Source organism: Urtica dioica, chromosome 12 (genome assembly GCF_054948205.1).
Source record: "Urtica dioica subsp. dioica isolate 48M chromosome 12, U.dioica_male_clone48M_v1_H2, whole genome shotgun sequence".
Classification (NCBI taxonomy): Eukaryota; Viridiplantae; Streptophyta; class Magnoliopsida; order Rosales; family Urticaceae; genus Urtica; species Urtica dioica.
The window spans coordinates 14,317,875-14,334,321 of record NC_142767.1 but is presented as its reverse complement, the minus strand read 5'-3'; the positions used below and the strand labels follow the sequence as shown (position 1 = coordinate 14,334,321).

Genomic DNA, 16,447 nt, shown 5'->3' with positions numbered 1-16,447 from the left:
AAAGAATGGTGTAAAATCGGAGGGCCAACGGTCAATTAACGGACAAATTTTTTCAGCCGTCCAGATCTTAATATTTGTTCATCTAACGGTTGAGATTTAAAAAAAAATAAAAAAAAACGTTTACATTAACGTTATACAGCAACATACACACACACACACGCAGATAACAAATATACTCAGTCTCATTTGTGTCCAACGGTAATACTGCCTGCCATTTCCTTCCGACACCTCCCTGCCATTTCCGCCACGTGTCGGAACGAAAATTTCTGTCTCCAATTCACGCGGTACACGGAACTTCCGTGAGGCTGACGCGTGCCTCGGGATGCCGTCCTCCCGTTTGCGTGCCATCCGAGAAGCCAGCTTGAAGAACAAATAGAGTATTGATTCTAGTAGATGATTGTTTATGAAACATAGATAGTTCAAGACTTTATAGATCTTCCTAGATTTCTTATAAAGATATTGGATATGACTAATGCACTTTCTATGACTTAAAGCCAAAATCATATTAACTCTTAAAGTCTTAACATAATTATGCTTACCTAAATCCTGAAATATGATATAATCCCTTACGAATATCCATCCTCACTTGACGAGTCAATGATAAAGTTTCTAAATTAAGAATATTTTATTAGGTTTTTAGGCTCCGTTTGAAACTCGGAAAATAAGAGAAAAAGTGAAAATAATAGAAAAAATGAAAATATGAGAGAAAATAATAGAAAAAGTCAAAATTTTAATTGTGTTTAGAAGTCATGAAAAATATGAGAGAAAATAATAGAAAAAGTCAAAATTTTAATTGCGATGAGACGTGGGACGGAGCTAACTCAAGTCGAGGGTGGGTTCCAACCCACCCTCAAAAAAATTTTATTTACATTTTTTACCCATTTTTAAAAAGTTTTACATTTTTTACCCTAAAAAATTTACACTTTTGACTCATTTTTTAAAAAAAAATTTCATTTTTACCATGAATTTTTTTTAATTAGCCCCCTAAATTTTTTTATTACCCATTTTTAAAAAATTTTACATTTTTACCCTAAAAAATTTACACTTTTGACCATTTTTTTAAAAAATAAATTTTTTTAATTAGCCCCCATCAAATATTTTTATTTACATTTTTTTTGCCCATTTTTAAAAAGTTTTACATTTTTTACCCTAAAAATTTACACTTTTGACTCATTTTTGTTTTAAAAAAATTCATTTTTACCATGACTTTTTTTAATCAGCCCCTCTAAATAATTTGTTCAAATAAGCCCCCTTATTGAGCTTTTCTGGCTCGGTTCTAGACGAGACACACAAATGTGATCATTTCATAGACAAATTTGGAGAGATTCTCATTTTTATTTGATTAAAAAAAGGAAAATGAAAAGTTATTTCCCTCACATTTTCCATCATATTTTTTTCCACCCTATTTTCCTGATCAATCCAAACAACTTAAAAGTAAAATATGAGAGATTTCCATTTTCTTTTCCCTCTTATTTTCCGGGTTCCAAACGGAGCTTTAGGGAAATGACTTAGTCGTTTTGGGTTATGAGTTCTCATAGATATAGAGTTCATGAACAAGATTACTTAAATGCAATGTGTTTGTTCTCGAAATTGAGCTAGAAACACTGCCTCACAAGTTAAAAGTTTTGGTTTGAAATGCTAATTTTTTTTAAAAAATTGACACAAAATTTCATATAATTCAAAGTTAGAAAATTTTAGATCAAACTTGAAAAATATGGTGATTTTTTTACGAAAAAAAATTGCCTTTTCTTGAAAACCCAACTACAAATTCATGAAAATTACACCAAAAAATTATAAAATTGTTAAAGAAAAACCAAAATTTATGTATATATATACTCCAACGCGTCTTGAAGATCTTTAACACAATTCCAAAACTTAACGTTTCCTAGAGAGAAAAATGTAAGACCTAAAAATGAGAGTTGATATAACAAGAAGACTATTTTTGTCTTTCTTTTTATTTTATTTTTAATAAAAACAATTAATACAGAGTATAGTTTTGCCTTTCTCAACTTCCCGTTCATTTTCAACGAAATCCGTCAGGCAATTGTCCTATGCCCACGTCTTTTTTTTTTTTTTTTGGTCGAAGAAAAAAAAATGCTAAGATTAAAAAAAGAAAAATCTTAGAGAATTCACCTAGAAATCGTCTTTGTTCTAGATGCAGTCTTTTTTCTATCTTAAGTTGTCATAACGCGAAAGTGTTCTCCAGCTTTTCTTCGTTATATGCTTTTGTTTTCTCTACTTTTTATCCCATGATGCAACACTTGAACCCCACAAACAATACAGTCTAAACTAACTTATATGTATTAGTCAAATATTGCTTTTCATATTCAAAGGCATTTCAACCTTTCGCTCTTCCATGCCCTACCTGTTCTTCTAGAAATTGAAAGTTGAAATATAAATAAAAATAAAAATATATGTAGTACACGTAGAGCCTGAAATCATTTTATAATATTAGCCCAGTCTAATATGAACCTTTTTCTCTTCTCTCAATTTTTTAAAGTCAACATAAAAAACTGACCATCCATCTAGAAGCATTGTACCAAAATATTCACACAGACACGTATATATATATATATATATATATATATATATATAAATATATATATACTTCTTTATTACTTATCTTTCCCATCAAATGACCCAACATAATAATAAGACCACAGACAGATATTTTCGCTCTCAATTAGCTCCTCCATGAAAATGTTCACTGAAGATCAAAACTTTGATCGAACCAAGTTGACTAACCACCACCAAAGAGAAGAAGAAGTAGACGAAGAAGAAGAAGAAACATTGTCTTTCTGTGACCTTCCCATACATAGCGATTCATTCAAATGGGAAGACGAATTCTCAACCAAATCAGACCAAACCTCGGCCTTCGACGACGAAGACTTGTTCGAGTTCTTCAACGCCGTCGCGTCGGCAAGCCCGAACAATAACAACACCGACAACAAATCCGACGTCGTCTTCTGCGGGAAAGTGATTCCCCACAAAGGTCGCGACCACTCAGGCGAGCAAAAGCCGATAAACGACGACGAGTCACGAGTCGTCGGGTCGAGAGTGTCGTGCCAGGTGGTGATGATGAAGCCGAAGTGGTACTTCTACGCGTTCGGGATGGCCCGATTTCCGGCGAGGATGGAGCTGAGGGACATGAGGACGAGGCAGACCCGTCGGCGGCGAGAAACGACAAAGGAAAAGACGTCGTCCAAGTGGTTATGGTGGGCCCTCGGCTGTGGAGGTGGACACGTGGCAAATCTGGCTTGGTAAGGCTAGAAGAGAGAGAGAGAGAGCGAGAGAGAGATACACGTTGTATACAAGCGCGCCCATATTTGTTGACTTGGCGGGTTTAAGTGAACTATCTGCACAATTTTCAGATATGTAGAATTAAGTTATAGGGAGAGAAGGATTAGACACTTTCTTGCCAAACAAGTTGAACAAAATGAAATAAAATTATGTGTACTAATTAAGAAATTAATTGATTATAATTATATAAAAAAATTTATGCTTATAATAAAATAAAATCTCGGTTTTTTAATTTGGGAGGGACTCGAGAGTCGAGACAAATACAAATGTCCAAATTTTTAAGATGGTAGATTTTTTTTCCCCAACTTTTTCACTTTCTTTGTACATAACGCAGTGTTAAAGTACATATGAGTCAAGTTCCTTGCTTATGTATTTGAAAAATAAATAAATTAATTATTACAATTGAAAATCAAATTATTACATACTGTAATCAGGTGCTACATATATATATATGGGCTAACCACGCACGCCTAGGAAGTAGGAACCAGAGAGTATTCTTGCATTTTACTGATTTTTCTTTGACGACAGACTCGTGACCGAAAAACAGCACTGCTACAAATAGTTGATTACATGACAAACTTTTTTTTTTTTTGAAGAAGAAGAAGATTACATAACACACTTACTACAACGTTTACTACATTCTTTATATTGAGAAAGTATGTAAGGTGTATGGTTATGTGATGTATATATATAAAAGTTATAATATATTATAGTTTTAATATATTTACAAGCATGTACGATCTTATAAAATACATAACACACTTACTACAGCGTTTCCTATATTCTTTGTATTGAGAAAGTAAGCAAGGTGTATGGTTATGTGATGTAAATATATAAAAGTCACGACAAATTCTGATCGGTAGAAATTGATGGAAGTATTTAAAATCATCCTAAAAAATTAATCAATATCTCAGTAAAATAAAATGTGTGATCAATATCTCAGTAAAATAAAAAGTTCAAAATCGTTACAAGTATATCAATCCTTGTGCAAACAATCAAACCGCCAACGATAACTACAATCCATTAATATTAATTGAAAAAATAGAAAAGCACTGATTACTAACTTGATCTGGCCTAAAGTAGGGGGCTCTTCAGTCTTTCTAATGACTTCAAGTATCTATAAACGCATATTAATTATGGCAAAATTGGTCGTTGCGTACTAGAAAAGAGGCTATATATAGCTGACCTAAATGTTATACACGGGACCACGAAAAAAGGTCCATTCTCCCAAAATTTTCGGTTCTTCACCGTGTTTCAATGCTACGAATCATCTTTTCTTCCATCTCCACCATTGACATCTGGATTTGCCACGCCATTTGTAAGCTTTTGCACTTTATCAACAAGTTTTTCTGCTCCAGCAATCTGCAGTAATAATTGTATTGTTATTCTCAAATATATAAATAATAGGGATCCATATTCTAGTTTATATTCATGCAAATAGAAGTGAAAGAGATTTAGATCTCTACACACAAAAATGTCTCGTAACCATATTGTTTCAAGTCCAAAATAAAATTACACTATAGTCACCAGAGCATAGTTACTACAAATAAGAGGAGTTACTTTGATCTTTTTTCTATTTTGTTTAAAGAGAAGAAACATTACTGTTTAAAAAAATAGATATAACTAGGCATATCATCCTCAATTATGTTATTAGACACGTCCATAGGGTAACATGAGATACTAATAACAACGTTCTTAGGTTTAAAGCATCATATGAGAAGTTGGTGAGTTGATAGAGTGTCAGATGGATGCCAACATGAAGAATTTGAAATCTTCTATAAGGGAAAAAAAAAACCCTTTTAACAAACAAAGAGAAAATAGTAAAAGAGAGTTTAACCTAGACAAAAATCCGAAAAAGAGAATGAGGGAGAGATTTTTTGCACCTTTCCCTTGGTAATGGCATTTCTAGTAACAGCCTTTTCCATTATGCTTTTGTAATACTGCGTGAACGGAGTGTGGCTATTGGTCTTTTCAAGCTGGAGACCGACCATGATAACGATAAGTTAAAAAAAAATTAAAAAAAAATTCAACAATCCATTATTAGTTGGATCAGAAAATTGTATTTTCCATTTGATGGAAAGGATGCAAACCTGAAGAAATAATTCTACGGACGATTGATCTTTCGGTGAAAATGCCACCTCCTCTCTTTTTCTCCTCACAAACTCGATATTTTGTTCTGCCTGTAGAGAAGACAAGCTATTTATGAATCTGTTCGTGAAATCAGGACATGCCTCTGTACACCCTAAGCCCACCTAATTTCTAGAATATTCTTATAGTTGTTTAGTACAGTGACTAACCACCTTATTTCTAGAATATTTATCGAATTCATGTTTTTAAATGACCTAGTCATTCTCTTATCCTTCCTCTAAAACTCCATCTCTCTACTAATTTCCCGAACTATCGCCAGAGGTCACACAAGGCTCGTGAAACAGAAAACAATCGTATTGTACTTCGTAAAATTTGTAGTTAAGTACTGAATCATATGAGTTGAATGTTTATGTTTGGAGCTGATTTTCAATTTTATATGAAACTTTTTGCAAATGTTGGTGTTTCGGACTTGTATTTTTATGCGCAACACTGAGAAAAGTCTTGTGGGGTCATCGAAAAATCATAAAAAATTAAAATAAATAAAATAAACTCAAATTCCTGTGATAGTACTAGACCATAAATACAAAACTCATAAGACTATCTCTACCAACACAGATACACCGGCGTAAACATAAATCTAATACTTGGTCATCATAAATCGAGGTACCACAACAGAACCTTAGTAATGTTCAGAAAGACGACCAAACAATAATGGATTTATTTTCCAAGCTTCTATTCATAGTTATATATGCTCCATGTATTAATTATGTTCTAAAATCTATATAGACATGACCATTTACTCAATTTCACAGGTGCATTATATAGCATCATGTCCACCTAATTATACACGACTACTTTTCACCCTTACCAATTTTGATGTCTGTTACACCGATAAATGGATGAGGCAGATACCATAGAGTAAAAAAAAGTATGTACCTGATCAACGAAGCGTTTGACTACGCGCTTGAAACTCTCAACACTAGTTTTCTCAAGAAATTTCCGTAGACAGATTAGTGGGATAGTCGCTAGCTCAGGGAAAGATACATGATAGCTCCATTGCGAAAAGTGTGCTGATAGCAGTTCAATAGCAGATAAGATACACTGCTCTTGGAAGGTCCGTGATTTTAACAAATTTTTGGGCACCTGTACAAGCATCACAATGCACCAGTCAACATATATGGCTACTATAACATTATAGTTGAGACTAAACTCAACAGGAAAGAATTAGAACGCAATTCAGACTCTTAACAAACTCTAATCCTTTACCTTTATAGAAGACGGAAAGCTGATAGGCTTCCCTTGGTTTCCGCCATCGCCAACTTTGCACTCCAAAATATCCAAAATTAGTGATGCAACAGGAATAAAAACCCCGCTGGAGATAGAGAGATGATTTAACCACTGAATGCATTTGACCCTTAACGGTAAATATCTTGGTCCATGAAATAAAAGTGTCATCCCATTTATAATCTGAATGATCATATAAAGCAATGGCTGGAGCTCATAATCTTGTATATTAGCGGATATGAAGGTGACCCAGAGATCAATACAACTAATATATTGCCAGCTACACATATTCATCAGTGCTTCCTACACACAAGAATACAAGATACAACCCATTTATAATTGAAATAACAGATGAAATATCGACATGAAATCACCAAAAGAGTCATCATATTCCTAAACCTTTTTCTTTATCTGTAGCCCCTGTTGTAGCATTTTTCTGAGATGTTGGATTGAAACCGTCACTTTTCTAGATGACGTTTGCACATCTACAGAACATAGCTCAGCAAACGAGTTGCGCATAAATTGTATGTGTTTCAATTGAACATCCTCCACAAGCTCACAATGACCGATGAAGCACTTGTATGTTTCAACAAAACAGGTGTCAAACCAATCGGAAGTATACAGGATTGCTATATCTCGTATAATGCCAAAGGCATGAAATGATACGCTATCTCCACCTGTAGCCCAGAACTGGAGGGCAGTCTGAGACATAAAAAGCACAGATTAAGGGGTAGTCCAAATAACATGACGTTGATAGCATAAAAGAAAGACATTGCGATCTTTGGTCAGACAATACTTCAGGTACCTTCAGAAGCCTGCATAGCAATGAAGGGAATGCGTTGAAAAAAGGAATAGAAGCCCTTGCTTGATTCAGAGAGAAGACCAGTATATCAGTTTCAGTAACCTGATTCATAAGAAAAAGAGTACTCCTCAAATAGGATTTGATCATTGGTTTCACAGCAGTCCATTTTGGGTTGCTCTTTAGCTCTGAACTCTTCTCTTTCCTGGCGTTGGAGCCTGATAAACCAATCAGCTTCCTAAAGAGATTATCAGCCTCGCTAAGCATGAAAACCAATATCTTGCTATAGGCTTCACTGCTTTTGAATTTATGAGATGAGTCAGCCGCATCATGAAATTCAGTAGATTCAGCTCCGTAGTGGCATGCCATACGGTATCCATTCAAAAGGCTAGTTAAGGCAGACAAATTTTGATGCTCTACGACTTGTTCACGAAATGAATCAAAAGCAGAGTTAGTCCAGAAGAATGTGTGACTATTATCATCCTCCTTCACTAATTCTGTTTCATCTACACTCATCTCATCGTCGTCCGAATACTGTTACAAATCACAATAAAAAAATATCATCAATTTGGAATATTATTTTAAGGTATAAGATCTCCACCTTCATACTTTCTTGGTAACCAAATAAAGGTTAAGCATGTATAGTTGCTAAATCTCAATGCATATGACAGAAACAGTCACCAAACCGGAGGAAAATAAAATAATATATAATACTAAGCGATGCTCTAAAGGTATCATTTATCTGGAATAATTACCCAAAAGAAACAACTTACATCTTCATTTCTGATTGATTTAATCTCCTTCTCATAACTTTCTAGAAACTTGCAAAAATTCTTATCCTGAAATTAATACCAAGACGTGGCATTGAAAAATAGGTTAGTACACAAAGCACAAGCCATAGAAGAAACCATTAAAATGGAATCGAACATAAGAAAATTAATTGTCAAAATAAAAATATTGCTATTGCATGGTCATTTGCACACGTCTTTTCTGAACAAAATAATTGCCAAGATGCCATAATCATTAACTATTTAATTTAAGTTCCCAGGTATGATTAGCTCATACCCGTCACATCCACCGGATTTCTGTTCTGTGTTTTGTTTATGACCCGGAACCGGAATTTTCTTCCGGTTCCAATCGAAACAGAATAATCTGGTTACTGGCACAGTGCCGGAACAAAATTTCAGCTCCCTCAGTACTGTTCCTTTTAATTCTGAAAACTACAATTTCGATCTGGTTTAGCCGGAATTCCAGCCACTTTATTGAAACGGAACATTCCTCTCCAGTTTGTTTGCCTATGTTTAGCTGACACCCAAAGTGCAGCTAAAGTTTCTACATCATAGTCATACTATTCTTTTTTTTATTATCTACATTTATAATACGATGCACCCATGGTCTCTGACTTTCCACACAAGAAACTATATAGCATAAAATAATACACGTCAAAATAACTATGATACCTTTGCCTTCAGCCTATCCAACTTCTTTGTTATCTTCACAAGATCTGTGTGTAATTCTCTGTTCTCCAGAGATAAATCACCAGCACAAGCAACATCTGCAATACAAAATTCTGACTTAGGGTGATACATTAACCAACTAGGGTTATACCTGAATTTATAAAAGAAGTAAACAAAATAGCCTCACCTTCTACGTGCGTTTCACTCTCATTTCCAGCAGCAACTAAGCTCAAATCCTGCGTGGTGCTCACAGCATTAATGCGAAATAGACATAACAAACAGGAATATAGAACCATATCAAGTAATACAGCATATATTATATCTTCAAAAACCTCGGGAAGATATCCGTCACTGTCTGAATCATCTCCGGCCACATTGCTTTCTTCATTGGTGAATATCCCAGAAAGAGAAAAGTCAAAAGGTGCGTTCCCTTTGTTTCTTCTGAGAAAACAAGTCAAAATAGAAACGAGCATTCAAGAACTGTTCCAATCTAAGCATAACATAAGCAGGAAAATAATACATGAACAGTAAGAACATGAATGAGCAATTTTTCTACCTTACATTGGTCGGCACTACTTTCCCGTCCTCTTTCTCTTCAACATCACCTCTGCTGTTCTCTAAAGAAATTAACAAACAATGACAACAAAATGAAACCAAATTAACGAAAAGAAAAAAAAAAAAAACTCTACAATCACCAAAAGTATAGTAAACGAACACGCAAATCGAGTTTTGATCACTTAATCCTAATCTCTGTCATTTCTGTGCAACACCGAGTCTGAACATATAAACATACATTTTAAACAATGAAAATGACACAGAAAAATGAACAATAGTGTACTCTTAGCAAATCTCTTCTTGAACATAGACTTCAATTTTCGGTTTCTCTTGTAAACAGACTGGAGATTCTTCTTCGCGAACTTCCTCGCGTTCTTTCCGAGCTTCCCCATTGTTGATCAAATAAAGTTCTGGAAAACCAAAAAAAAAAAAAAATCATTCGAAGCCAAGGAAAAAAGAAGCGAACAGAGCACTGAGGTCCGACTAGTAGGTCGTTTCATTCTCTCCTGATTCCTAAGCTCTCTCAACTTTTCTTATTATCCCTAATTTTGTTATTTCGGAAACCAAAGAGAATAGAAACCATACTCGCAGCGTGAGGAGGACGATACTGAGAGAGAGAGGCTGTGTGAAGAAATGCTCGGACACGTCTGGGAATCGGAGGCGGGAGAGCAGAGAGCTTCTCTGATATGAAGCTGAGACCAAAATAACAAATAGGTCAAGCCTGGTCCCAAAATATTTTCAAAAATAAAAACGGGGAAATTTAAAAAATAACTAATATCAATGATTGTTTACGAAAATAGCTTTGAATTGATGTTATTACGAAAATAGCTTTGAATTGATCTTATAAATGATATGGTTAATAATAAATAACTATAAGCCCAAAATACTTAACATATTTATTTAAAAATTTATAAACATTAATAAAATGATTATTTACTAGAAAAAAATTCACTAGAAAACTTTCAACAATTGTTTCGTGAGATAATTTTTTTAAAAAAGAATTATCATAAGTAACTTCTACAATTAAAAAAAAGGCTAAATAACTTAAAACTAATTTTTTATAATCGATTAGATAGGTTATCGGTTATATAGGTTTCTGATATGTTTTTGTGTGGTCTTATCTCACATAATAAGCAATTCAATTGAAAAGTATAAGTTGAAAATCTTGGGTAATCTCGGGCTCATTTCGAAATTAAATTCCTAACCACCACTCGACAAATTTAAGTTAAGCAACCAATATTAAAAATATAAGTTGTATTAACTGTTTGACAAATCAATTGAAAATCATAAGTTGTAAATCTTTGGGTTGATCACGACCCGCGACCTCTCGTCGCCGGCTCACGAGCCGCGACGGTGGATGGCGTCACAAATCATATCATCAACATATCAATATATTATATCAAATAGTTACATAAATAAGTAAACATAATAACAATAACACTTATATTAAACATATTTAAGTACGATAATATATAAGTCTCAATTCAGACTTTGAGTCTCGCAACGATAATTTATATATACATATCAGCTCATGGGTTTGCGTATAATTACAGGAGATTGGTTTATGAGCGTAGATTACGGAAGGGGTTCAACAAAATATAGATATTATTACAGAAGAGGTTGATCCCGGGTGAGTTCTCATTATCCCATAGGTCAAGAGATACGCGTCCGGTCTTCATCTTCGGTTTCGTCATTAACATCGCCGTCTTCCCCTTCTCTACATTACCAATGGTCATAAAACTATGAGTCGATTGACTCAGTAAGTGGGAGTCTAACTTAGAAAGTAAAGCGACTAATGCCATATGATAACATGTGACATGCAAACAAACACATAAGAATGCATGATGCAAATCTAACTAGTTCTAGAGCATGACTAATATGTGCACACTCTAACTAGTACTTGTCGTCCGTAAGGTACACATCCCCCGCTATAACCTTCGAAACGATAAGAGATCAACCTTAGACTTCGAGCAGCAGACGTTCGGCGGCCTAAGAATTTTAACGTTTGTCTGAGATCCACTAATGGTACCAACACCGTTCGACATCGGCGCAACCCCCAGGCCCACATAGCCCGTCAAGATACATTGTAAATTGGTTGTCAATACACGCTTATAAATTGATTTCAGCATGTTATAGTAGTCAGCAATATTGTGCAAAAATTATTAATTTCACACACCCACACATTTTGAAATCCAACATATCACCATATGGTTCATAATATATAACCAAATTGTGTAAATAAGTTTTGATAAAGCCAAAACTAACTAAATTCTTTCAAGATTGATAAAAAAAACCATAAAGAAGAGTCTTTAATCGTCGACTCCTGATGAAAAAGAAGGTTGGCTGCTTGGCTCGAGGTCGATGTCTTTCTTCGCTTTCTTTTCGAGTCTATAATTCATTGTTTCAAAACCCAATTTTCACGTGGGACAACAAAATGCATGTCTCATTTGGCATAAAAAATAGTTTGTAAATAATAAAAATGATAATGGCATATTATTAACACCGCATGTACCTGTCTCATTTGTTTAATTGTTGTTGTCAATTTCGGCCCTTTTTAGGCTGAAGATCTTCTCGCCATTGAAGAAGAGTCATGTTCACATCTTACTACTTGTGTCAGTGATATACGTTAATCACAGTAAATTTTTTTAAAAAATATGCTTAATTGTTCCAGGTACACAAGTCAATTAACAGATATTTACTCCACATTTTCACACATATACGCAAGTTGTAAATGTTGTAAATTGACATGCACATACATATTTACAGATACTCTATTAACAGAACCTAATGACGAGTTTCGAAAAAATGTGTTCCTTATTGACAAATATTTTTTAAAAACGATATCTTATCATCATAACCAACATTCCCAACGATGTAAATTAACCAAATCTTGGCCAACAGTGTAAATTTACCAAGATCCTGCAAACAAAAACCTAGAAACCCCAAATTTCAAAATCACAAAAAAACACTAAAAACTCTAAATATATGAAAAGCTAGATATGTAAATATACGTCATCTTAAGCCAACAACACAAATTTACCCAAATATTGGAGTGATTAACCCTTGCAATCAAAAACCAAAAACCCAAATTTCTAGAATCGCGATAATAAAGCCTTAAAATCAAGAAAAATTTGAAAATCCCAAAAACTAAGAATCAACAACACAAATATATAGTCAAGAACACCCTTTTCAGTTTACAAGAGCAACAAATTAACAAACTTTTTTTTTCATTTACGCATGCATTCAAAAACCCAGAAAAACCAAGAAACCCTTAATATCCAAATCACGAATCAAAACAAAAAAATATATCTAAACAATGTTAATCCAAAAACAAACGCACCTTATAAATGTAAATATATTAAAAAAACGCACATTTTACTCGACGATATGTGCTTCATATCTTAAGTTCACCGCTGGTTCTATTTTTTCTCTCTTTCGCTTCGTTTTTTTGTTTTTTTTTTTGTTTTTTATTTTTTCGTCGAGTTGAGGAGTCCGTAGTAGTACGTTTGAAGTTAGACCGGCAACGTGACCCCGCGGTTAAGACATTTTCGGAGCATCTCCTTGAAGCGTGCCCATGCTTCGTGGAGGGACTCGCCGTCCATTTGCGCGAAGCTGTGAATGGCGTTTCTTAGGCGGGCCGTCTTCTCGAATGGGAAGAATTTGGCGAGGAAGGTATTGCACAGCCCCTCCCATGTGGTGATGGAATCGGGGGGAAGCGAGTTAAGCCATGCTTTTGCCCGGTCACGGAGAGAGAATGGGAACAATCGGAGTCGGATGGCGTCTGCGTTGATGTTGTGGATCTGGAATGTTCCGCACAACTCGTTGAAGTTGGAGATGTACTCGTTCGGATCTTCATTCGGGGCTCCGGAGAATTGATTTTGCTGGATCATGTTGATCGTCCCCGTCTTGATCTCGAAACTTTGGTTCCCTCCGATGGCCGGGTTGACAATGGCCGGGCGGTACCCTTGAGTGGTGGGTACACATAGTCGAGGAGTGGTCTCTCTTCGTTGGCCATGATCTCTTCTTCAATGACTTCCTCGTCTATGTTTTGCTTCTTTTCCTTTCGATTTCTCTTGTACGTTTTCTCGATTTCGGAATCTATCGGAAGGAGACTCGAATCACCGTCTTTTCGCATCAACCTTCAAAAGAGAAAGACAACGCAAAAACAGGTGAGACACAGAAAATAAAAGAATGTTCAAATTGAAATCTAGTTAATTGAATTGCAATTAAAAACTTGGTCCCCGGCAAAGGCGCCAAAAACTTGTTGCGATTTTTACGCGTGCAAGTGCACGTGTCGCCCAAGTAATATAGTGAATTAAGTACGAGTGTCGATCCCACGAGGAACAAGCTTAATTAACAAACAAATCAACTAGCACGAATTGAACTAAGGAGGAGATGGAAAGATGTCACAAATTATTGACAAGTTTTAAAACAATTAATTAACAAAATACTCAAATAAAAGTTGTAAGCAAAAAAAGAGGCTAAGGACCAAGGCTTCACGGGTTTATTCAACGGTTTGGATACACGAATTTGACGCACAATCAATAATCAACTCACTACTCTTTGCTAACCATACTCACAGAATAATTTTGCTAAATCTCTCTCGAGCATCTAACAACCTATGTCAAAGCTAGGAAAATCTTCTCTCGATCTCAATCCCTAACAAAACATGCATTCATATCAAGAGCATTCACGCGATTCTATGGCAACCTAACTATCTCTAGCCTAGGCATGCATCATAGTAATTCAAACCAAAACACTAACAACCTAATCTTTCTCAGGCATCAAGTTGAAGTATAAAATCATGAACAAGGTAGCTAATCTCGATCAAGCATTAAAAACGGATTTGAATTAAGCAAAGTAGTAGAGAATGGAAATTGAACTTCAATTTATTAAATCATATCCATAACCGAATCCTAAACCCGCTACGCCATAGTCCTTAATGGAATTAGTTCATGGCGTAGCGAGAAAACAAAAAGAGAATAAAAGAATAGGAAGAAGAATAAACCATAATTGAAAACTAAATTGAAAATTAAAATACGGGAGTTCAAGAGTAAAAGAGAAGAAGAAAACTGTAATTAGCGCGAATTGATGAAGAACGGCTCTCCTCTTTCTCTCTATCTCTCTCAAACACTAAGAAAAACAATGAAAAAGTGCCAAAAGTCCTAAACAAGAGATTGAGAGGTGTATTTATAGGCCTAGGTTAAAATCCTTGGGTTTCTCTTAATTTTCGGAGTAGATTGGGTAATTAAAAGTGATCCAACGGCTCAGATCGACTCCAAATCCGCGTTTCCTCTTTTTTTGTCTCGGCGGACCTTGCGGCGCGCAGTTCGAGGGTCGCGCCGCGAGGTTGACATCCCGGAAGATCTCGCGTTCCGCGCTTCATGCTCGGAGATCGATTTCGGCGATTTTCGGAACCTCGCGGCGCGACCCCCTAGCGTCGCGCCGCGCGCACCGATTTTGTAACGGCCATAACTCCTAGCTCCGATGTCCGATTCTTGCTAATAAATATGCGTTGGAAAGATAAGAGAGAGCTCTATCCAATCATGGAATTGGATCATCCAAAATCTTTACTTCAAACTCTCAGAATTGTTCACAAGAGGACGCTGTATTTCTTCTTTGCTCTAACTTGGCGAAAAGCTTCGAATCTTCTCAAAATGGCTCCGTTACTTCACGTGATGCTCTACTAACCTCCTTAATACCTCATTGGCCTCTAAAACCTACAAGTCTCTCAAAAACACACAAAAAAACATCACAAATACTCGAGAACAAGCTCGGATTTAGTCGGGAAAATAGGAGTTTTCCGCGTGATTAACGCACCTATCAGCACTGGTCCCTTTTTTTCTGCTATGTATGGCACGAAGATGAGCTCGAGCCGGTGCAACTCTATGCGATGACACTGATACTGCCAGCTGGCCCAGAGAACCCAAAAAGAAAAGGAAGACGATATAGGCTTAAGGGTGTTTTGCTTTTGCCTTCCTAAAGCTTTCTCCTTTTTTATTTGTACTTCCAAAAGAAGGGAGTGCGTTTTCATGAGCCGAAAAATCCCATGTCCTTGCGCAAAATAAAATGTGATTTTGTCCTTACCCCACGGCATGTGTTCGAGCACACAAAACAATTTTGGATCATAAACAAAATTCGCCAACAAAGCAAAAGCACACATACCAGACGGCCGGGTTGAAGATAGTAGAGAACTCGTTCGGGCCTCGTTATATCTGACATCATTTTCTTCTCGAGTTGGGCTATGTCGAGTTTGATCTTGTGATACTGGCCTGTACATGAACACGAAAGAAACAATTTGCATCACAGAAAATGAGCAGCTAACTAAAAAAAATGAGTAAATATTTACAGAAATAATAGTGTTACCTCCCCGGTTGCCTCAAGGGTCGCAACTTCCTGCTCCAGCTTTGAAACCCTCTCACCTACTTCAGGTCAAGCTTAAAACAGCAAAGAAATAAATAAAATGGTCCAGTGGCTATCTAGCCATATGAAACGTTAAAGATTTTCAAATAACCAACATTTCGTTAATTTTTTTGTAAATAGCCACGTAAATTTATTTACGCTATCAAAAGAATAAAAACCGCAGAGCAAATTTCTAGTAAATATGTGTAAATAACGTTTGCTACGTCATATTTTTTGCTATTTACGAAAAATATACAAAACGTCGGCTAAAACGCAAACGCTTATGTTTATGTGGCTTATATCGCTAAATAAAATAAAACAATGCTGACTCTACTATATACTTGGTTCACCCCTAGGCCGGAGAAAGAAGGCACGGCAATGTTGACTCGCCTTGATATACTCACCTGATCCGATGTAAGGATGACTATCACCGTTCCCGCTTCTTGACTGCCGTGAAGACGACAGTTTTGGCTGGCCCATAGCAAACTGCGACAAATGAGAGATTTTTAGTATAAACTAGAAAGCTAAACTGTCATTGTTATCAAATGCAGTAATGCAGGGA

At 35.7% G+C, this 16,447-nt stretch overlaps 2 protein-coding genes across 2 annotated transcripts; one reads left to right on the top strand and one right to left on the bottom strand.

Annotated features, from left to right (window-relative positions):
- Nucleotides 1-2,610: 2,610 nt before the first annotated feature.
- LOC149379384 (uncharacterized) lies at nucleotides 2,611-3,486 on the top strand. The gene has a single exon (XM_089603797.1). The coding sequence runs from the start codon at nucleotides 2,695-2,697 to the stop codon at nucleotides 3,262-3,264; it is 570 nt and encodes a 189-aa protein (XP_089459923.1). The 5' UTR covers nucleotides 2,611-2,694; the 3' UTR covers nucleotides 3,265-3,486.
- A 699-nt stretch (nucleotides 3,487-4,185) lies between these two features.
- On the bottom strand, nucleotides 4,186-10,199 carry LOC149379383 (Noc2p family). The gene is made up of 14 exons (XM_089604214.1): nucleotides 10,069-10,199; nucleotides 9,767-9,893; nucleotides 9,485-9,545; nucleotides 9,261-9,369; nucleotides 9,116-9,164; nucleotides 8,932-9,026; nucleotides 8,245-8,310; nucleotides 7,478-8,005; nucleotides 7,072-7,374; nucleotides 6,655-6,975; nucleotides 6,325-6,531; nucleotides 5,391-5,480; nucleotides 5,184-5,276; nucleotides 4,186-4,662 (listed from the first exon to the last, which is right to left on the bottom strand). The coding sequence occupies exons 2-14, from the start codon at nucleotides 9,873-9,875 to the stop codon at nucleotides 4,561-4,563; spliced, it is 2,133 nt and encodes a 710-aa protein (XP_089460340.1). The 5' UTR covers nucleotides 9,876-9,893; nucleotides 10,069-10,199; the 3' UTR covers nucleotides 4,186-4,560.
- Nucleotides 10,200-16,447: the final 6,248 nt, after the last annotated feature.